Below are 23125 nucleotides of genomic sequence, written 5' to 3' on the forward strand. Positions count from 1 at the left end.
TAGATTAGATTAGATTACATTACATTACATTACAGTGTGGAAACAGGCCCTTCGGCCCAACAAGTCCACACCGACCCGCCGAAGCGTAACCCACCCTACATTTACCCCTTACCTAACACTACGGGCAATTTAACATGGCCAATTCACCTGACCTGCACATCTTTGGACTGTGGGAGGAAACCGGAGCACCCGGAGGAAACCCATGCAGACACGGGGAGAATGTGCAAACTCCACACAGACAGTCACCTGAGGCGGGAATTGAACCCGGGTTTCTGGCGCTGTGAGGCAGCAGTGCTAACACTGTGCCACCGTGCCACCCAATAATACATGAATAGAGAAGGATTAGAAGGATGTGGGTCAAGTGCAGGGAAATGCGGTTAGCGTTAATGGACATTTTGGTCGGAATGGACCAGTTTGGGACAGAGGGCCTGTCTCCATGCTGTCGGACTCTATGGTAGGTCATCAGCCATCCTATTGATAACTGCTAACCCTCATGATTCAGGTCACAAAGCCAGATAGATTCCTGTGTCTGCAGCTACGGTAAATCTTGCATTATATGGAGTGCATGATGGTGGTTGTCTTTCTCTCACTCGATGTTGAATGGAGGGACTACCAGAAGTACTGGGAACTGCATGCATAATTTCCAGGAGTTCTGATGGAGGTTCACTATTCTATGGAGTTACCTTAACAAAGACATTCTATTCTTACAAAGACATTCTGGTTTAGACATTTGTTTCTGGCTTCCTATTAGCCTCCAGGTACCTGGGTAGACATGTATGTGCATAAAGCCACTGGTTTTGGTGTTGAAAGCAGTCATCAAGTTTGGAATGGAGTGGTGAGGACTCCCCTGAGCCCAGCAGTAACAGTAGCTGAGACTATGATTCATTTTAAATAATAATCAACAATGATGAGGCAAATTTTAACTTGGAAGGTATAAAGATTCATTCGGAGGCACTCCCATCATCTAGATGGGAATAAATGGTGTCTTTGCAGTTTGATCTATAGTGATGGAGTGACAAATCATTTCCTCAATGGCTTTAGGGATCCATGACCAAGAAACCAAATTCTGTGCTCTGGCCTGGTACTTGGTGATAGCCAATCTTCTTAGCTGAAGTGTTGGAGGACGTCGAGCTGCAGAATTCTGGGTTTGCTTAGTCCTTCATTATGGAAAAACACATTGTCCAGGGCTCTGAAGTACAGACATTGTCTGAATTGCTGTTTGAGAATAAAATCTTTGAGACTATAAACTGGCCAACCTTTCAGACAGCAGTCCTGTATCAGTCTGCAATTGTTTTCTGAGTTTGCTGATTGCAGTTGCTAGTAACTGCATGGCCAAGGAAGCAGGACTTTCCATACCCTCAGCAAAAACCAAAATCCTTGTGAACATCACCAGGTTTTCATCTGTCAATGTCATGGGATCCTTAGTGCCTCTTAAGCCCTAAACATTACTTAACCTATTTAGTCTCCTGTTAAGCTTCTGAGACTTTTCACAGCTTGGTTCAACTGGCTCAGGTCTGTTCAGTTTGTAGGGAGCTGTTTGGTTTAGCAACTGGAAACATCCCTGAACACCGGCTACTGGATGGGCTACTGGTGACAACACTGACTCCATTTTCTGTTGCCCTTCTCTAGAGCCTTCCTTGGGGTGAACCTTTGACAAATTGATCTTAGCCAAATGTGGTAAGCCATTCTCAGTGTCCCCAGGCCTATGAATAACTTCAGGAAATAAGAGCTGAATTGACCTCATTTGTCCTGGATTTGCAATTCATCCTCATGAGTGACTTATAGATCTGAGCAAGCTCTCTGGTTACTTCTGAGAGATACAGAGTGTCTCTGATTTTCCTCTATCTGCACTGAAGCACAGATGCAGCTGTCCCTTGACCGCCAGTTAAGAGCCTCCTGAACCGTGAAACTGAACTGATGATGGCCAGAGACTTCAGCCACCAATCTGTCTCTGAAGGAACTGATATATCTCCTTCAGCAGCAGTTAATGTGCTTTATGGCTATTAACTATAATGTCTAGATTCCAGGCCTCTTAGTGCCTCTTAATATCTAAACATTACTTAGCCTACTTAGTCTTCTGTTAAGCTTCTGAGCTTTTTCTGTGTTAAAATGGCCCCTCCTCCAAAATGAATTGGATTTGGTACTGGGTAATGAACCTGGCCAGGTATTAGATGTGGAGGTAGGTGAGCACTTTGGTGATAGTGACCACAATTCGGTTAAGTTCACTTTAGCGATGGAAAGGGATAGGTTTATATCGCAGGGCAACAGTTATAGTTGGGGGAAAGGTAATTATGATGTGATTAGGCAAGATTTAGGATGCATAGAATGGGGAAGTAAACTTCAGGGGATGGGCACAATTGAAATGTGGAGTTTATTCAAGGACCAGCTATTGCATGTCCTTGATAAGTATGTACCTGTCAGGCAGGGAGAAAGTGGTCGAGTGAGGGAACCGTGGTTTATTAAAGAAGCTGAATCTCTTGTCAAGAGGAAGAAAGAGGCTTATGTTAGGATGAGATGAGATGGCTCAATTAGGGTGCTTGAGAGTTACAGGTTAGCCAGGAAGGACCTAAAGAGAGAGCTAAGAAGAGCCAGGAGGGGACATGAGAAGTCTTTGGTGGATAGGATCCTGGAAAACCCTAAAGCTTTCTATAGGTATATCAAGAATAAAAGAATGACTTGAGGAAGATTAGGGCCAATCAAGGACAGAAGTGGGAAGTTGTGCATGGAGTCCGAGGAGATGGGGAAACGCTAAATGAATATTTTTCATCAGTATTCACACTGGAAAAAGACAATGTCGTCAAGGAGAATACTGAGATACAGGCTACTAGACTAGGTGGGATTGAGGTGCATAAGCAGGAGGTATTAGCAATTGTGGAAAGTGCTTGGAGGGTTCCGCATGCCTAACATACAAAAGATGATTAGCTATTGAGAGTGAGATAATGGACAACATATTTCTACTCACCAAAAAAGCAAAGGCATCTGCAACCATCAGCATATAAAAAACATTGTTCCACCCTGTGGGAGAGATGAGCCCTGCTAACAGAGGTCCTAAAGCAGCACCTGTCGGTGAAAGAAGGATAAAGCAAGAGTCCGTCAATCTCCTGAGCATGACAGCACAACAATAGGAAACTGCAAAAATTATGGACTGACACACATTTATCTCAAAGATCTTTGATGGCTCAGGAGCAGCAGATACTAGCAGGAAAAATGGACAATCTTTATCATGATCATGTTGCATTTTGTAATGGGCATGAAATTGCAAAATCTAAATTAAGTTTAGTTGCCACTGATAAATATTTACATTTACAGTCCCAAAGGTAACACCAGCTGCACTATTGGAGGTGGCATGTTAAATAAAAAGGAATAGGCACAAAAGATGCCAAATATTGTAGCCAGAAATGAGATCTGAAGCAGGATTTCAGAAGTACTGCAACTGTGATTAAATTGACAGCTTTATTGGATATGATGTGGAGGTGCCTGTGTTGGACTGGGGTGGACACACCATACCAGGTTATAGTTGACCTGATGAAGGAGCAGCGCTTGGAAAGCTTGTGAATTCAAATAAACTTGTTGGACTATAACCTGGTGTCATATGACTTCTGACCTTATATGATGCAGAGAAGTGCTGAGGACAATAATACATACTAACTAGAACAATTTTAAAACTGAGAGGGGTTGTGTTAAGGAACCAAAAGAATCAAAATCATCCAAAGCATCTCATGGATGGTCAGTTTTGAGCTGCAAGACCTGTTCTTAATCCAAACTACAACCACAGTTACTGTGACTACACATCCTTACACCCTGCTTCCTGTAAAGACTCTATTCCATTTCCCCAGTTCCTTCGTCTCCATCACATCCATTCTGATGATGCCACCTTCAATAAGGGGATCTCTGAAATGTCCACCTTCCTCCTCAACCGAGGATTCGCCAGCACCGTAGTTGACAGGGCCCTTAGCTGGGTCTGATCCATCTCCCACTCTTCAGCCCTCACCCCCTCTCCCCTCTCCTACAACAGCGATACGGTCCCCCTAGTCCTCACCTACCTTCCTACCAGCATCCACATCCATTTCCCCTACCTCCAGTGGGATGCCACCACCAGACATTTTTCACCTCCCCTTCCCTTGTTAGACTTCCACAAGGACCTCTGGAGAACCCTGGTCCACTCCACCTTCACTCCCACATCCCCCCATAGCTTCAGGGCACCTTCCTCTGCAACCTCTGAAGGTGTAACACCTGCCCATTTCCCTCCTCAGTACCCAACGGCCCAAACATATCTTCCAGGTGAAGCAGCACTTTACCTGCAACTTCTCACAATCTAGTCTACTGCATTCGGTGCTCACAATGTGGTCTCCTCGACATTGGGGAAACGAAGCATAGTCTGGGTGACTGCTTTGCAGTTCGTAAAAAAGACCCTGAGCTTCTAGTTGTCTGTCACTTCAACACCCCACCCTGTTCCCTGGCCAACTGCTGTGTCAGACTTGCTACAATGCTCCAGGGAAGCTCAGCTCGAGCTAGAAGAACAACACCTCATTTTCTGTTTGGGAACTTTACAGCCTTGGACTCAATATTGAGTTCAACATGCTTGAGACACCTTCGCCCAGGCCCTTACCCCAACCCTCACACACTAGGCCTTATTATCACACGGTCTGCCATTACACACCACTAATTGTTAGCCACCAGTAGTCCCATTAGCAGCTATTCATTCTCCCAGCCTGATCATTATCAGCTCCTTTGTCTATCCAACCATCGTGCTCTCTCTTTGGGCTTTATCTCCACCTATTGTTCACTCCTTACCCCCCACACCCAACTATATTCTGCATAAAAACCAACTTTAACCCAGCTACCATCAGTTCTGAGGAAGGGACACTGGATCCGAAACATTAACTCTGATTTCTCTCCACACACGCTGCCAGACCCATTGAGCTTTTCCAGGAATTTGGTTTTTTTCCTGTTCCTAATCCATCCCATTCAGCACAGTCATGATGCAATATGATAAAATGGAGAATGCCCTCAGTGTGAAACTGGGACTTGGTTTTCACAAAGACTGCGCAGTGATCACATTCCTAATATAGCATGGACAGATACATTTGATACATATCGTTTTTTTTAATATTCATTTTTTGGATGTGGACGTTGCTGGCTGGCCAGCATTTATTTCCTGTCCTATCTGCCTTCTTAAACCGCTGTGGTCCATGTGCTGTGGGCTGACCCACAATGCCCTTTGGGAGGGAATTCCGAGATTTTGACCCAGTGACAGCGAAGGAACGGTGATATATTTCCAAGTCAGGATGGTGAGTGGCTTGGAGGGGAATTTGCAGGGAGAGGTGTTCCCATGTAACTGCTGCCCTTATCCTTCTAGATGGAAGTGGTCATGGATTTGTAAGGTGCCGTCTAAGGATCGTTGGTGAATTTCCGCAGTGCATCTTGTAGATAGTACACTCTGCTGCTACTGAGCACCAGTGGTGGAGGACGTGGATGCTTGTGGATGTGGTGCTAATCAAGTGGGGGCTGCTTTGTCCTGGATGGTGTCAAGCTTCTTGAGTGTTGTTGGAGTTTCACCCACTCAGGAAAGTGGGGAGTATTCCATTACACTCCTGACTTGTGCCGTATCGATTGTTGAGATCAAGCAAATTATTCCCTCACAATCACAAGAGATCTACAGTAACCAGCTGTTATCATTTCAGTGATGAAGTCAGCGTTTCTCTTTTAAGTTCAACTCATGTGAAAAACAACCCTCATGTATTTAGTCTGCGATAATCCTAACCCAAATATGTGGTAGTCATAGTTCTGAAGTCTGCTGAATGGATCTAGTTTAACTAGTTGTCTGTGTTATCAGCTAGCAATGTGAAGTATGAAACAAATAATCATCAGTGTATGATTGATATGTGCTGTGATTAGCTTTAGTTGGGTCTTAGGTGACATTCCTAGATGAATTAATACATTTCAATCATGCTTCTTCACATCGCAACCTGTCCATGAAAAAAATGGGTGGATTGAGTGAATTGCCCAGGCCCTCCCTTGTAATGACAGGATAAGGTGTAATGGTGACATGGTGTAATGGTGACATGGTGTAATGGTGACATGGTGTAATGGTGGTATGGCGTAATGGTGATATGGTTAAAAATCACACAATACCAGGTTATAGCCCAACAGGTTTATTTGGAAGCACTAGCTTTTGAAGCGCTGCTCCTTCATCAGGTGATTGTGGACAATGAAGGAGCAGCGCTCCCAAATCTAGTGCTTCCAAATAAACCTTTTGGACTATAACCTGGTGTTGTGTAATTTTTACCTTTGTACACCCCAATCCAACACCGGTGTTTCCAAATCACGGTGATATGGTGTAATGGTGATATGTTGCCTTATGTTGTGTAATGCAGCAGGGATGTTCAAACACCTACCAATGGAGCCAGTACCATCAATGATTGCAGTCACAGTGGACAGAGCTTTGGAATTTCCCATTAAACTCTTGTGTGTGCCCTGAAATCAGAAATCATTCAGGATTAAAAGAACAGAATTATCAGTGGCAATTTTTGGGGTACCTAGCCTATGCAATAGAAGCACTAACCAGGTAAAATATAATCCCGTTGGTCTGCTCACCTCAGGCAAACAGGAAAATCTCAAACCAAGAACAAATCACAAATTACATTCAAGATAGAAGACATTTGGGTCTGTATTAGTGAGGAACGTTGCTGAAAGATTCAGTTTAACTACTCAGCTTGTACTTATATTGCCTGAAATGGTCTTTTCTGACTGGAAGACTGCAAACTTCTTGTGATTTACAAAAGGAATAAAGCCACAAGATTCCATTATTTAAAACAGATGGCATTCTCCAATACAAAAGACAACAAAGAGCTGGGGAAAATATATATGGATATCTATATTTTTGGGCTACGCAGAGAGCAGGAAGATATTGAACCATTCAGACACTTTAGAGATTACGCAAGGATTTTCTCATGGTTTTAAAGGGAACCCATGTGGTTTACTGGGAAAAAAACAATTTCATGTAGGCTGTATCCTGTCTTGATTACAGAAAGACAAATTTCTTTGGAAAATAGTCAAGTGAAACATTTACAGATATAAGGACTGGTTTATTGCTGATTCAGTTAGGATTTGCCTGGAAAAATATAAATTTACAGCCACAGGTTCCTCGCAATATAGGCAGTTAATAGAAACAAGTTCTATGATACATTACTGAAATATCTGACAAAAATGGAAGATGGGGATATCTGGGAGGTAATGAACAGGTTGGTCAGGAAAAATGGTGAGACAGGAGTGCCTTAGGGAGAGTTTTCCACAGACTAAAGCCTGGAATGCTGAAGGCACAGCTGCTATGTGCATTGAAGAGAGTCAGTGGATCTACATGAGAGTAAGGTTGTCTTCATCTCTCCAAAATAGTCCAAGTTTGCAAACTTCAGCCCTGGCTTTCCTCCAATGCCCACATCCTCCAACCCACCATCAGCAGTTTTTCATCCACATTTCCCTCACATATCTTCATCACTCTCTCTCACCCCATTTACAATGCTCCTTAAAACCAAACTCTGTGGTTAACGTTTAGGTCACCTGCCCCAGTGTAAGTGCGAATTACAATGATCTGAGCCAGCCTTGGACATGATCATGGTTGCTGTTCTGGTGGAAGAGCATTCAGTACTCACCAAATCAGCAGACACTGCAGTTGTGATGAGTGCATATGGTCCATTCACTAATGCCCCGCAGCCAATCAGCATAACTACAGAACAAAATTGAGGCAGGAAACATTAATCTGTATAATGACAAGGTGTGAAGCCTGAATGAGCATGAGCATGGGAAGTGAGGAACTACAGTAAGATCACACTTGCCCATGACTGTGTGGAACCAGCTCGAGGGAAAGGCTCACAGCCTTCTTGAACCACTACATTAAGTATTCGTCGCTTCAATGGGAGAATGCCAACTGGGAGTCCCAGGGTATATTTCTACTGGATACGGCAGTTTTCAAAGATTCTCAGGGCAGGCAGGAATGTGGAGTTAAGACCACAATCAAGCCTGATCTTATAGAATAGTGGTGCAAGTTAGAGGGACCGAATGGTTTACTCCCAGTTTTATATATTCATACAAATGAAGTTGATGCTGGAAATTTTGGCTTCATTAAGATGGATAAGTCCCCAGAGCCAGACCAGATTTATCCCCGGCTGCTCGGGGAAGTGAGAAAGGAGGTTGCTAAGCCGCTGGCGAAGATCTTTGCCTCCTCACTCTCCACGGGAGTCATACCAGGGAATTGGAATGAGGTGAATGTTGTTCCTCTTTTCAAGAAAGGCAATAGGGAAATCCCTGGCAATTACAGACCAGTCAGTCTTGGGTCTGTGGTCAGCAAGGTTTTGGAAAGAATTCTGAGGGATAGGGTTTATGACTATTTGGAAAAGCATAGTGTGATTAAAGGCAGTCAGCATGGCTTTGTGAGGGGCAGGTCATGCTTCACAAATCTTATTGAGTTCTTTGAGGAGGTGTCAAGACAGGTTGACCAAAGATTGGGCAGTGGATGTGGTGTATATGGACTCCAGCAAGGCATTTGATAAAGTTCCCCATGGTAGGCTCATTCATAAAGTCAGGGAGTATGGGATACAGGAGATTTGGCTATCTGGATTCAGAATTGGCTGGCTGACAGAAGGCAGAGAGTGATTGAAAGTAGATGGAAAGTATTCTGCCTGGAGGTCAGCATTGAGTGGGGTCCTGCAGGGCTCTGTTCTTGGGCCTCTGCTCTTTGTAGTTTTTATAAATGACTTGGATGAGGTTAGTAAACTTGCTGATGACACAAAGGTTGGAGGTGCCATTGATAGTATCGAGGGCTACTGCAGGCTGCAGCGCAACGTAGACAGGATGCAGAGCTGGGCTGAGAAATGGCAGATGGAGTTCAACCTGGATAAATGCAAAGTGATACATTTTGGAAGGTCGAACTCGAATGCTGAATATAAGATTAAAGCCAGGATTCTTGGCAGTGTGGAGGAACAAAGGGATCTTGGTGTTCAATGACATAGATCCCTCAAAGTTGTCACCCAAGTGGATAGGGTTGTTAAGAAAGCATATGGTGTTTTGGCTTTCGTTAACAGGGGTTCGAGTTTAAGAGCGGCGAGGTTTTGCTGCAGTTCTACAAGACCCTGGTGAGATCACACTTGGAATATTGTGTCCAGTTCTGGTCGCCCTACTATAGGAAAGATACAGAGGCTGTGAAGAGGGTACAAAGAAGGTTTACCAGGATGCTGCCTGGATTGGAGGGCTTGTCTTATGAAGAAAAGTTGACTAAGCTTGGACTTTTCTCGCTGGAGAAAAGGAGGAAGAGAGGTGACCTGATCGAGGTATACAAGATAATGAGAGGCATGGATAGAGTCAATAGCCAGAGACTTTTCCCCAGGGCATGATTGACTGGCACGATGGGTCAAAGTTTTAAGATATTAGGAGGAAGGTATAAAGGGGACCTCAAAGGTAGGTTCTTTATGCAGGAATGCATGGAATGCGTTGCCAACGGTGGTGGTGGAAGCAAAATCATTAGGGACATTTAAGTGACTGCTGGACATGCACATGGACAGCAGTGAATTGAGGGGTGCATAGGTTAAGTTATTATATTTTACATTAGGATTAAATCTCGGCACAACTTCGTGGGCCTAAGGGGCCTGTTCTGTGCTGTACTTTTCTATGTTCTGTGTTCTATATGTATGCAGTCCATGTGCTGTATGTTTGACCCAAGAGTCAAAATAAGTCATCTTTATTTATTGAGACCACTTAAGGTTTTCTCCAGCCTACTCTTGGATTCTCATTCATTAGATAATGCCATAACATTCCTCTTTGGCATTGGTGTTGATATGTGGAATATTGGACTTTTGCATGAGCAGAACTAGAATTCATCAATATCATCAATAAACATCCAAGCTCTATTAAGCAATGACAACATCCTAGTGAGCCTTGCACAGACAGAAGCATCAATTTCTTAGACACTACTCTAGTATAAGACGCAGACATTACCAAAGTTTTTGGTTTCAAAATAATGGAAACATTTCTACACACAAAATGCCATCATGTGAAACACACTTTCTTCAGAACAGTGAGGTCAGAGCTAAAGTACTTCCACTGTACATGCAAGAAGCTGGAACATTTTAACCAGCCATATAACACTGTCCACTGCATCGTGAAAGTTAATCTCAGATTTAATTTTAACAATTGAGTGTGTTCATTTTGTTAGGGTTTGCCTCATTCTTTGCTCGCAGCTCCTGAATCTATGTAGGATAGGTATCTAAACTAGATATCCCACATTAACTTAGAAGAAAGTGACTGCCTCAATGACTTGAAATTTTCCTAGAACATAACAGTTAAGCACAGCAGTACGCAATTCAGCCCCTTAAGCCTTCTTCACCATTTACAGTCATAGAGATGTACAGCATGGAAACAGACCCTTCGGTCCAACCCATCCATGCCGACCAATTATCCCAACCCAATCTAGTCCCACCTGCCAGCACCCGGCCCATATCCCTCCAAACCCGTCCTATTCATATACCCATCCAATTGCCTCTTAAATGTTGCAATTGTACCAACCTCCACCACATCCTCTGGCAGCTCATTCCATACACGTACCACCCTCTGCATGAAAAAGTTGCCCCTTAGGTCTCTTTTATATCTTTCCCCTCTCACCCTAAACCTATGCCCTCTAGTTCTGGACTCCCCGACCCCAGGGAAAAGACTTTGTCTATTTATCCTATCCATGCCCCTCATAATTTTGTAAATCTCTATAAGGTCACCCCTCAGCCTCTGACGCTCCAGGGAAAACAGCCCCAGCCTGTTCAGCCTCTCCCTGTAGCTCAAATCCTCCAACCCTAGCAACATCCTTGTGAATCTTTTCTGAACCATTTCAAGTTTCACAACATCTGTCCGATAGGAAGGAGACCAGAATTGCACGCAATATTCCAACAGTGGCCTAACCAATGTCCTGTACAGCTGCAACATGACCTCACAACTCCTGTACTCAATACCATGACCAATAAAGGAAAGCATACCAAACGCCTTCTTCACTATCCTATTTAATACAATCACAGCTAATCTAACACCTCTGTTTAAGAAGGGAAGGCAACAGAACACAGGAAAGTAAGGGCCAGTTAGTCTGACCTGCACCGTTGGTATGAGATTATGGAAGTGCATAGTAAAACAGGGCAGAGTCAGCACGACATCACCAAGGGGAAGTCATGCTTGACAAATCTATTAGAATTCTTTGGGGTCGTGATGAGCAATTTAGACACAGGAGAGCCAGTGGACGTCATTTATTTGGATTTCCAGAAGGTCTTGGGCGGCACAGTGGTTAGCACTGCTGCCTCACAGTGCCAGAGAACCGGGTTCAATTCCCGCCTCAGGCGACTGACTGTGTGGAGTTTGCACGTTTTCTCCCCGTGTCTGCGTGGGTTTCCTCCGGGTGCTCCGGTTTCCTCTCACAGTCCAAAGATGTGCAGGTAAGGTGAATTGGCCATGCTAAATTGCTCGTAGTGTTAGGTAAGGGGTAGATGTAGGGGTATGGGTGGGTTGCGCTTCGGCGGGGCGGTGTAGACTTGTTGGGCCTAAGGGCCTGTTTCCACACTGTAATCTAATCTAATCTAATCTAGTCTTTGAAAGGTGCTGTACAGGAGACTGTTAAATAAGATAAGAACCCATGGTGTTCGGGGCAAGGTACTGGCACAGACAAAGAACTGGCTGACTGGCACAAGGCAGAGGGGTCTTTTCTGAATGGCAGCTGGTGAACAGTGGAGTTCCGCAGAGGTCTGTGTTGGGATCACAGCCATTCACGTCAAACATTAACCATCTGGATGAAGGAACTGAAGGCATTGTTGCTAAATTTGCTAATGACACAAGGATAGCTGAAAGGGACAGGTAGTGTTGAGGAAGTGGGGAGACTGCAGAAGGACCTGCTCGTTGAGCAGAATTGACAAAAAAGTGGCAGATGGAATACAATGTGGGAAAGTGTGATATTATGCAGTTTTGTCGGAAGAATAGAGGCATAGACAAGTTTCTAAATGGGGAAAGGCTTCAAAAATCCAAAGCACAAAGGGACTTAGGAGTCCTAGTTCAGGATTCTCTTAACGTGTAGGTTCACTTGGCAGTTGGGAAGGCAAATGCAATGTTTGCAATTATTCTGACAGGGTTATAATATAAGAGCAGGGATGTACTGCTGGAGCTGTATAAGACTCTGGTCAGACTGCATGTGAAATATTGTGAGCAGTTTTGGGCCCCGCATCCAAGGAAGGATGTGCTGGCCTTGGAGGGTATCCAGAGGAGGTTTATAAAAACAATCCTACAGTTGAAGGGCTTGTCAAATAAGGAGTGGTTGAAGACTCTGGGTCCGTACTCGATTGAGTTTAGAAGGGTGAGGGGGATCTGACTGCAACTTACAGAATACCGAGAGGCCTGGATAGAGTGGCTGGGGAGAAGATGTTTCTACCAGGAGGACAAACTAGGACCCGAGGGCACAGCCTCGGAATGAAGGGACAACCCTTTGGAATGGAGATGAGGAGGAATTTCTTCAGCCAGAGGGCAATGACACTGTGGAACTCATTGCTGCAGAGGGGAGTGGAACCCAAACCAAGTGAACCCCCAAAAGCGAGTGCTTCCAGGTAAACCTGTTGGACTATAACCTGGAGTTGTGTGATTGTTAACCAAGTAATTAAGTGTTTTTAAGACAGAAATAGATGGGTTCTTAATTAGTATTGGTATGGAGGGTTATGGGAGAAGGCAGGAGAATGGGGTTGAGAAACATATCAGCCATGATTGAATGGTGGAGTAAATTTGATGGGCTGAATAGCTTAATTCTATTCCTATATCTTATGGCCTTATAGCTGACATCATCTCAGTCTGAGCTCACTTTTGTGCCCACTGTCCACAACACTTCAACCCAATACTAAATAAAAATGTGTCCATCTCCTTCTCAATGTCCCAAAATCCACCACAGTCAGGGCAGTGAATGTGACAGATTCATGACCCTTTGACAGAAGTAATTTCTCAACTCTGTTTCAAATCTGCTACCCTTTATCTTAAAACTACAGTTCGCGGCACCAGTGGGAGCATACTCTCTACGTTTACTTTATCAATCCCCCTTATCGTCTCACAAACCTCACTGAATGGTATGTATGTAGTTAGAGGTGGGTGCTGCGTCAGAAAGGGTGGGAGAGGGGGAAACCCTCATCACATCGAAGAAGTATTTCAATGTGCACTTCTGATGTCAAGGTATACAAGGCTTTAGGCCAAGCGCTAGGAAATGGGATTAGAATAGTTAGGGGATTGTGTTTAACTGGTACAAGCGCGAGGGGCTGAAGGGGACTTTTCTGTACTGTAGATCTCCATGACTCTTTTACAACATTCCCCTGCTTCAGTACTCCATTTCTTTAGCAATAAACGCCTAATCTGCACCAGACTGATTCCCGGGAAGGTCGGACTGACATCTGACAAAAGGCTGGATTGACTGGGCTTGTATTCGCTAGTATTTAGAAGAACAAGGGGGAATCTCATAGAAGCATATAAAATTCAAATGGGACTGGACAGGCGAGATATGGAAAAGTCCTGAACTAGGGATCACAGTCTAAGAATAAGGGGTAAGCCATTCAGGACTGAGATGAGGAAGAACTTCTTCACTCAGAGAGTGGAATTCTCTCCCATAGGAAGCTGTTGGGGCCAGTTCATTAGATAGATTCAAGAGGAAGCTGGACGTGGTCCTTGCAGCTAAATAAATCAAAGGGTATGGAGAGAAATCAGGAATGGGACACCGAAATTGCATGACCAGCCATGATCATATTGAATGATGGTGCAGGCTTGAAGGGCCGAATGGCCTACTCCTGCATCTATTTTCTATCTTTGGACTGTGAGAGGAAACTGGTGCACATGGAGGAAACCTACACAGGCATGGGGAGAATGTGCAAACTCCACACAGACTGCTGCCTGAGGGTGGAATGGAACCCCAGTCCCTGGCACTGTGAGGGAGCAGTGCTCACTGACCCACCATTTTGTGTGGTTCTCTGATTCTACTGTATATGCCCATTTAACATAACTGGTGATAAATACTTATAGGGTGAACTTTGGGAGGGAATATGGAATCACAAGGGAAATGAGATGAGAATAAACAGTATCAATACGAAGCTGGAACTGATACAAGTTCACTGATCTTATCTGTAATGGAGTTTCTCTAACTGTTTTGGTGTTGGATTTTTCATTCAGTTCTCCCAACTTCAGTGACCCCAAGGCCTGTCCTATCCAGGTTTTGAAAGAGATGACCAAATGCAAAGGGTACTTAAAAAAACCCAAAGATCTGACGATGCTGGAACTCAGAAATGAAAACAGAAATTGCTGGGGGCTATCATTCTCACTCTCTCTCTCTCTGTGCTCCATTGCCACCTACCTGAACTTTAGCACACATACTAACCTTTTCCCAGCTACTACCAGTTCTGAAGAAGGGTCACCTGACCCGAAATGTTAATACTGCATTCTCTCCATAACTGCTGCCAAAAAACTGAGTTTTTCCAGGAATTTGTTTTGTACAAAGTGACGTAGATAGATTGAGGAAGTTGACAAACACCTGGCAAATGGGAAAATGTGAAACTGTCCATTTTGGTAGAAAGAATAAAAATGAAGAATATTTTCTAAATAATGAGAGACTGTGGAGCTCTGAGATATCAAGGGATCTGGTGTCCTAGTGCATGAATCACAGGTGGTTAGCACACACGTACAACAAGTGATCAGGAAAGCTCATAGAATGTGATAGTTTATTGCGAGGGGAATTGAATGTAAGAGTTAGGAGGTAATGTTTCAGTTTTACAGGGCATTGGTGAGTCTGCATCAGGAGCACTGTGTACTGTACTGGCCACCATATTTAAAGGAGATGCTATCTAATGTGTTTAAACCAGTTCAGACTAATATCTGGAATGAGCAGATTGCATTCTGAGGAAAGGCTAGACAAACTAGGCCTGTATCCTATGGAGTTCAGAAGAGTCAGAGGTAACTTAATTGAAACATATGAAGATCTCGAGGGGAATGACTAGACAGATATGGAAAGGATGTTTCCTCTTGTGGGAGAATCTAGACCTAGGGGTCAAAGTTTAAAAATAAGGCCCTTTTAAGACAGAGATAAGGAAACATTTTAGATTAGATTAGGTTCCCTACAGTATGGAAACAGGCCCTTTGGCCCAACAAATCCGCACCGACTCTCCGAAGAGTAACCCACCCAGACCTGTTTCCCTCTGACTAATGCACCTAACACTATGGGCAATTTAGCATGGCCAATTCACCTGACCTGCACATCTTTGGACTGTGGGAGGAAACCGGAGTACCCCGAGGAAACCCACGCAGACACGGGGAGAATGTGCAAACTCCACACAGTCAGTCGCCCAAGGCAGGGATTGAACCCGGGTCCCTGGCGCTGTGAGGCAGTGGTGCTAACCACTGAGCCACCGTGCCGCCTAAAACATGCTTCTACCTCACCATTTACCCTCCCTGCAAACTGCGCCTCTCAGACACCCCTGGTGTTGAATACTTTCAATCTGAACTCACAGGCACACTGCAGATTGCCATTTATTTTTCTCTCAGAGAGTTTTCAGTCTTTGAAATTTCTTTCCTCAAAAGATGCAGAATCTTTAAATATTTTAAGGTATAGTCTGTTCTGATATAATGTGATAGTTCCATCCCCGTGTGATCTTGCAATATAAATTGCTTATTAGCAGCATCATTTAAACTAATGGGACTGGAACTGCATTATAGCCAAGACAGGTAAGGAAAGCTCGCACTATACAAACAATGGTCTAAATTCTTCAATCATGTTATAGCCAATTTGTGTTGAAGAAATTCATGTAATAGCAGAACCGACTGTAGAAGTTAGACAGGTTCCTGATTTCCAAAGGGGTGAAAGAATATTGGGGAAATGAAGCAGTGTAGAGCTGAGGTTCAAGTCAGATCCGCGATGATCTTATGGGAGGCAGAGCAGCTTTGAAGGGCCGATTGACCTTTTGCAGCTCCTGGTTTCTATGTTCTTTTGGCAAATTCACGTTATACCTGAGAATCACATTGAGGAAACTTCAGGCTCAGAGTTGATCGGTCCAACAGAAACAGGACTCAACTTACCAACAATGGCTTTCAGACTCATGTAGCCAACCGCAGAAAATACGTAGAGCTGTAGGAATATAGATGTAATATTTAGCTGTTATCTTAACACAGTTTGTTCTAACTAATTTTTACCATCAGAACCTCCTGTGTTCAGTGGAGTGAGCTGTGCAAGAGGAAACAAATTGATTCAGCTGCTAAATATTTACTGCCATCAGTATGTGCATACACATTAACCTGTCCAAATTGTCAAATAGTTTCAGATGGCAAAGACTGTACAACTGTTTCCACTGGTTGATAAATTGGTAACAAGAGAGCACAGAGAATTATCACTAAAATAAAGTGGGCAAAGCAGAGCAAGGCCAGGATAGTGAACATAGAGATCAGACCTGCAGAAAGGTAGCTCAAGGTCAATTGGCATCTTTAAAAAGCAACTGGATCGATTCGATATCTGTGGACAAGAGAATTGACAGGTACAGAGACATTAATAGCACTGACTGGTTGACTCGCAGAAGAGGAAAGGAAATGAAGTTGATGAACAAGAGGTGGGAATATGACCAAAGGAAGAATAGAATGAGCTGAAATGAACTTTGAATGGAATTGGTTTGATGGACTGATAATATTTTCTCATTCTCAGCCTCATGTCTAGGGTGTTGAGGCTGGTGAGAAATTTCAGGGCAGCACAGAGGGAGAGAAGGCCACTCACAAGACCAATGGGCAACTATTCTGGAGGTCGTGATGCTATGGCTGGGTCAGAAACTAGAATCAAGGCACTCAGTGAAACCTCAATGTAACTGGATGACAATGTGTTTGAAAGGCAGGGGCAGAGGATGAAAGTTGGCCAGGAGTTTACAAGGAATGGCAGGATTTTCTAGGAGGTTATGATTGTGATAGTGGGACAATTCACAAGGATAGTAAAAGGATGAGGTTCAAAAGGAGGATCTGCAAAATTAAGGTGGGGCTAGAAGAACACCAAATGCAGGTAGGGAGTGACATGGAGATGAGCTGGATGACAGCTCAGGAGAAGCAGCTAATGAAGCAGAATTGGGATGAGATGTGACGTCACAGAGTGTATAATGAAAAAGTACACCATGATCTAATCACATTGTGCAAAAAGTGCACAATAAAGGAGGAATTTGTGAGGATGATGGCTGAATATGTCAGGGCGATGCTGCAGACAGAGTGAGTAGAGAACGATTGAGTCAGTTGGTAAAGAGCAGGGGTTTTCTTGCACTAAACAGTGGAACTGAGAACACGGAAGGTGGATAAGCTTGATCTGCAAATGGAGAACCATTTCTTGTTGCACAGCACAATCACTTCTGCTCTTTAACCCATTAATCCCTTGAGGAAGGTGATCATGAGTAACTCATGGGATTGGTGGGGACAAGGGCATTGCAGATGAAGGACAGGCATTTTTGGATGTGTTTACTGATTAGAATACAGGAAGATACTGGAAGGGGGAATATTTAGAGGATTTTTGGCAATAGTCTGAATGATGGAGAGAGAGGGAGATGGTATAAGGAAAAGAATTGTCACTCTAATCAGTCAGTGTGTGTGGGACCCATACCCCAGTGAGAGTCAGTGTGTGTGGGACTGTCCCCCAGTGAGAGTCAGTGTGTGTGGGAGCCATACCCAAGTGACAGTCAGTGTGTGTGTGTGTCCCCCAGTGAGAGTTAGTGTGTGTGGGAGCCATACCTCAGTGAGAGTCGGTGTGTGTGGGACTGTACCACTGTGAGAGTCAGTGTGTGTGTGGGAATGTACCCCAGTGAGGGTCAGTGTGTGTGGGACTGTACCCCAGTGAGGGTCAGTGTGTGTGAATGTGGCCCTGAACATGTTTCAACTAACATTAAAATTAAGTGAAATTTGAATTTTGGGTTCTGACAATATTCAAAGTAAGCATGTAACAATTATTGCAATTCACTCTTCTATGACACCTGACAGATTTCTCGTTCAAATGTAACCAATTCTTACAGAGCCTGACAGGGTAGTTATGAAAACGTGGTTCCTCTGGCTGGGGAGGGGAGGGTAGAGTAGGTCAGGGTGATGTTTAGAACCAGTCATATAGTATCAGGTTAATATGTTAACATGTTAATGTGGTCTCAGGTTAAGTGGTAGACTGTTGGGACATATGCAGAAATTACATCACTCAGAATAGGTGAATTTTTGGAATTTCTACCTTAGAGGACTGTGAAAGTTCAGTTGTCGTGCAGGCACAACAGAGAAACTGATCGATTTCTGAATGCTAACGATATGGGATAGCATAAGAATTCAGGGTTGAGGTAAATGATCAACCATGATCTAGAATAGCAGCACAGGCTCGAGGGGCTGAATGGCCTATTTCTGCTCCTACATAATGATGAGTCAAAATGTTCAATTTATGCTTCTTTATAAGTATCATGAGCAGCAGGTCTTACTGTTGGTGCAGCCAGCAGCAACATCACTCCACAAGTAGTTGCTCTCTTTTTTGTGTAATCAGATATCACACCCGCAAGGATTCCACCTGGAAACAGAAACACAAGAACAGAAACATGGTCATGTTGGCAGTGCTGTGGGGAACCTGCCCATTGCCACCAGCTACCAATGAAGTAGCCAAGTGGGTTTAAAAGTGACAAATGGAATCAATCTTGTGACACAATGTCTCAGTGATGGTGAGGGGCCAGGGCAAAGAGACGAAATAATGCAGGAGCAGGCAGGTAATGATATAATGCTGTGAAATAGAGAGAAACACAGAGGCCTTGGGTTATTGTCTCAGCAGATTCCGAGGATGGATGGACAGGTTAGTAAAGTGGTTACTAAGGCATAGAGGAGTTTTGACTTTTTAATCAAGGCACAGAACAGAAATATATAACATAAATACATATGTCAGAGAGCAAGCGTGAGGAAGTCAGTGTGAGATATGTGAGGTACAGAGCAGGCTGAGAGGTAAGGGGTACAGACCCATAGAATAGGACAACAGGCAAAGGATATAGCTGTCCATAAAATCAGATTTGCTGCTTTATATTTTTTCTAAGCACCCTGTTCAGAGATGTGATTACATACCTCTGGAGCAGGTGGGACTTGAACCCAGGTCTCCCGGATCAAAGGATGGGGCAGGGAAACTACCATGACGCCACAAGAATTTGATTTGTTGTCAGCTGACTACATCCAGGACACCAAAGGTTGTAATATTCAAAGTGTCTAACAGACTAAACAGCTCATCGTATGTTTGCAGTTCAGCAATTCATGTTATACCATGGCTCACTTTCCAGCTGGTGTTCTTTCCTTTGGCTAATGTTTAAAAAGAAATAAAATCTGATGATAAGTAATTTGGAGGATTCATACCTATGATTCCACCTACATCAAACAGCGTTGAAAGATCTCCAGCTTTCTTGGCTTCAAAGTGTTCTGGAAATACAAAATAAATCAAATTGGAAATGGGTAAACATTTCAAACTCTCAGTGTGCGCAGGTTTCTCATTGCCACCTATCAGTCATTGCCTTAGGGGGATGCCATTTTCAACTCTATTTTAAACAACAGTTTTCCTTTGTTATAAATATGGAAAGGGTAAACTGGTCCTCATTGCCTCATCAATACCTGGGATGTGGGCAGGTTTGGAGGGATATGGGTGGGGTGCTGGCAGGTGGGACTAGATTGGGTTGGGATATCTGGTCGGCATGGAGGGGTTGGACCGAAGGGTCTGTTTCTGTGCTGTACATCTCTATGACTCTATGACTAACAGGGACAATATCTGGGATGTGAGCATCACTAACAGAGACAATATCTGTGATCCTTCTTGACAAACAGAGGGTTTGTACAGCCACTTTATATGATAGTTAAGGTCCAACCTCCATGGCAATGGGATTGAAGTACTGACTACTTCATGTTTATTTGTGAAATCACACTGTGTTTATATTTCATTGAGCACATGCACAGTATTTTAGAGAAGGCAATACAAGAGCACTCTGTAGTTTCTATAGCTGTGCACTAACAGAGTTTTCAGAATAAGTGGACTTGGCAAAATGTTAGTAAATGAGATGGTTTCTCAGAACAGTTTTATATCACTTTTCATTTCTAATTTTAAAAATTGCAGTGAACTACATTCAAACCTCAGCAGGTGTGGCAGCATCTGTGGAGAGAAATCAAAGTTAACATTTCGGGTCCAGTGACCTTCCTCAGAACTGAATAGAACAGAACAGAGTTCTGAAAAAGGGTCACTCAATCCGAAACGTTAACTCTGACTTCTCTCCACAGATGCTGAGCTTTTCCAGCAATTTGTTTTTGTTTCTGATTTACAGCATCCGCAGTTGTTTTGGTTTTTACTCAAATTGTGACGATGGCTATGTTCTCTGTAACAGATGTGATAGACTGCTTCACCTTTATAATATCAGAGACAATGATACCTTTCATGGGTTTGATTTATTTGAGGCAAAGCTATAGTGTACACCTGTAATAACTCCAACACTAAAATCAGTCAATGCAACCACAGCACTGATTTAGAACATTGATGCTCACCTTTGTTAGCAAGATACATTGGCAGCCAGAAAAGGAATGTATAACTGACTAACTTGGCAAACAGGAGACAGAAAGCAAACTCCAACACTCCCTGCAAAACACAACCAGACAAGCAGCTGATTACAGCAGCCTCCCAGCGCAAAAAGCCTTTATGATGCTTGTGACCACTTATGAGCTGATTTATACGTAGTATCATTTTTTTCTATTTTTAGATTTTAGCAGCAAGTAGGCTTTGATGTCTATGAGCAAGTTTAAAAATTAACTTGTCAATCTTTCTGGAGACATGAGACACAGTCAGAGAGCAGCTGACTGTGGGGCCATCCTGGAGTGATAATGTGAGTTTGTTTGCATTGTGAGAATTTTACGATCAGGGAGACAAATTAGCACATAGACAATGGTGGAAGAGGCGTGCTCGCTGCGGTCCTGTGAGCTCATCTCCACCTGGAAGTGATCCGGGGGAACACACCCATTGCAAGTAAATCAGGGTAATGAATTGGAGGTGGAGTTGTAGATATTACAACACATCAGGGATGGGGAAAGATACATCAACACTTCGATCCAGAAGATAACCACAGCCTTGCAGAGAGAGCACAACAAGTGACAGATGGGTGTGACCCTGAGTGAGACAGGTCAGGGGACAGAGGATATTATAGTGCTGGAGCCTCAGGCGTTGCAATTATGCAACAAACTAAGGCACTCAGTCGTGTGCATGAATGCAAGATCTTTCAGGAGGAGGAGTAGATTGACCAGAGCAACTTGTCTCAGGATACCTTTCAAGTGTGGAGAGTTAAAAGGAATACTTGATGATTGACAGACACTGCTTTGTGCAGCCAAAATTGTGACTGCAAATGGCTGTGTTATCTTGCCCAGTAACAGGGCTCACGATGTCTGCCCAGAGCTAGACTGGAATTTACAGCCTTAAAGAGTTCGATCCAGCTGTTACGATCCGTGAAGCTGCCACCAACATAAACAGGACAAGAGGCTCTACTTAGACACTTGGAGGAGCGAGGTACTAAACTGAAGGACAGAATCTCGAGGGTAATAACCGCTGGATTTCTGCTTGTTAGTTGACAGGGGGCACATAAAGTTTGTGAAATAACTCAAAAACAGGCATGGAAGAAGTAGGTTCTGGTTCCTGGGGCATCAGTACTGGTACTGGGGAAAGTGGAGACTGTACCATTGGGATGATTTGCACCTGAACTGTGCTGAGACCAGTGTTCCAGCAAATGTCCATATAACTAGGGAAGTAGACAAGATTAAACTAAACAAGACAGTTGAGGAATCAAACTTGGGAAGATGTAACAAATCAAAGATAGGAACAGTCAGACAGACATAGGGACCCTAGCTGAGGAACTCGAAGCATATTTTCAGGATTCAACAAGTAGGTTAGACCAGGGAAACCCAGTGGATGTTATCTACCTAGACTTCCAAAAGGACTCTGATAAGGTGCCTCACGGGAGGCTGCTGAGTAAAGTGAGGGCCCATGGCGTTCGAGGTGAGCTACTGGCTTCGAGGTGAGCTACTGGCATGGATTGAGGATTGGCTGTCTGACAGAAGACAGAGAGTTGGGATAGAAGGTTCTTTTTCAGAATGGCAGCTAATGACAAGTGGTCAAGATTAGAGTGGTGCTGAAAAAGCACAGCAGGTCAGGCAGCATCTGAGAAGCAGGAAAATCGACATTTCAGGCAGGAGCCCTTCATCAGGAATGATGAAGGGCTCCTGCCCGAAACATCAATTTTCCTGCTCCTCGGATGCTGCCTGACCTGCTGTGCTTTTCCAGCACCACTCTAATCTTGACTCTAATCTCCAGCATCTGCAGTCCTCACTTTCGCCTAGTGACAAGTGGTGTCCCGCAGGGTTCAGTGTTGGGGCTGCAGCTGTTCACTTTATATATTAATGATCTGGATGAAGGGACTGGGGGCATTCTGGTGAAGTTCGCCGATGATATGAAGTTAGATGGACAGACAGGTAGCACTGAGGAGGTGGGGAGGCTGCAGAAAGATTTGGCCAGTTTAGGAGAGTGGTCCAGGAAATGGCTGATGAAATTCAATGTGAGCAAATGTGAGGTCTTGCACTTCGGAAAAAAGAATACAGGCATGGACTATTTTCTAAACGGGTAGAAAATTCCTAAAGCCAAAGTACAAAGGGATCTGGGAGTGCTAGTCCAGGATTCTCTAAAGGTTGACTTGCAGGTTGAGTCTGTGGTTAAGAAAGCAAATGTAATGTTGTCATTTATCTCAAGAGGGTTGGAATGTAAAAGCAGCGATGTGCTTCTGAAACTTTATAAAGCTCTGGTTAGGCCCCATTTAGAATACATTGCCCAATTTTGGGCCCCACACCTCAGGAAGGACATACTGGCACTGGAGCATGTCCAGCGGAGATTCACACAGATGATCCCTGGAAGGGTAGGCCTAACATACGATGAATGGCTGAGGATCCTGGGATTGTATTCATTAGAGTTTAGAAGGTTGAGGGGAGATCTACAAGATAATGCATGGCTTAGAAAGGGTGGACGCTGGGAATTAGTTTCTGTTAGGTGGTGATACTA

General features: G+C 43.9%; 1 protein-coding gene across 3 annotated transcripts in view; it reads right to left on the minus strand.

Moving 5' to 3' along the window:
- The window catches only part of slc37a1 (solute carrier family 37 member 1), a 92206-nt gene that overhangs the window by 12916 nt on the left and 56165 nt on the right, over positions 1 to 23125 (minus strand). Inside the window, exons 11-17 of one of the 3 annotated variants that reach the window (XM_043701430.1) lie at positions 20578 to 20668; positions 19408 to 19470; positions 18501 to 18586; positions 16108 to 16156; positions 7653 to 7726; positions 6399 to 6477; positions 2963 to 3060 (exon numbers count right to left, since the gene is read on the minus strand). In XM_043701430.1, coding sequence (XP_043557365.1) covers positions 2963 to 3060; positions 6399 to 6477; positions 7653 to 7726; positions 16108 to 16156; positions 18501 to 18586; positions 19408 to 19470; positions 20578 to 20668 — 540 coding nt within the window. The other 2 variants (XM_043701432.1, XM_043701431.1) reach the window with 2 other exon arrangements.

The sequence above is a fragment of the Chiloscyllium plagiosum genome, chromosome 12 (genome assembly GCF_004010195.1).
Source record: "Chiloscyllium plagiosum isolate BGI_BamShark_2017 chromosome 12, ASM401019v2, whole genome shotgun sequence".
Lineage (NCBI taxonomy): Eukaryota > Metazoa > Chordata > Chondrichthyes > Orectolobiformes > Hemiscylliidae > Chiloscyllium > Chiloscyllium plagiosum.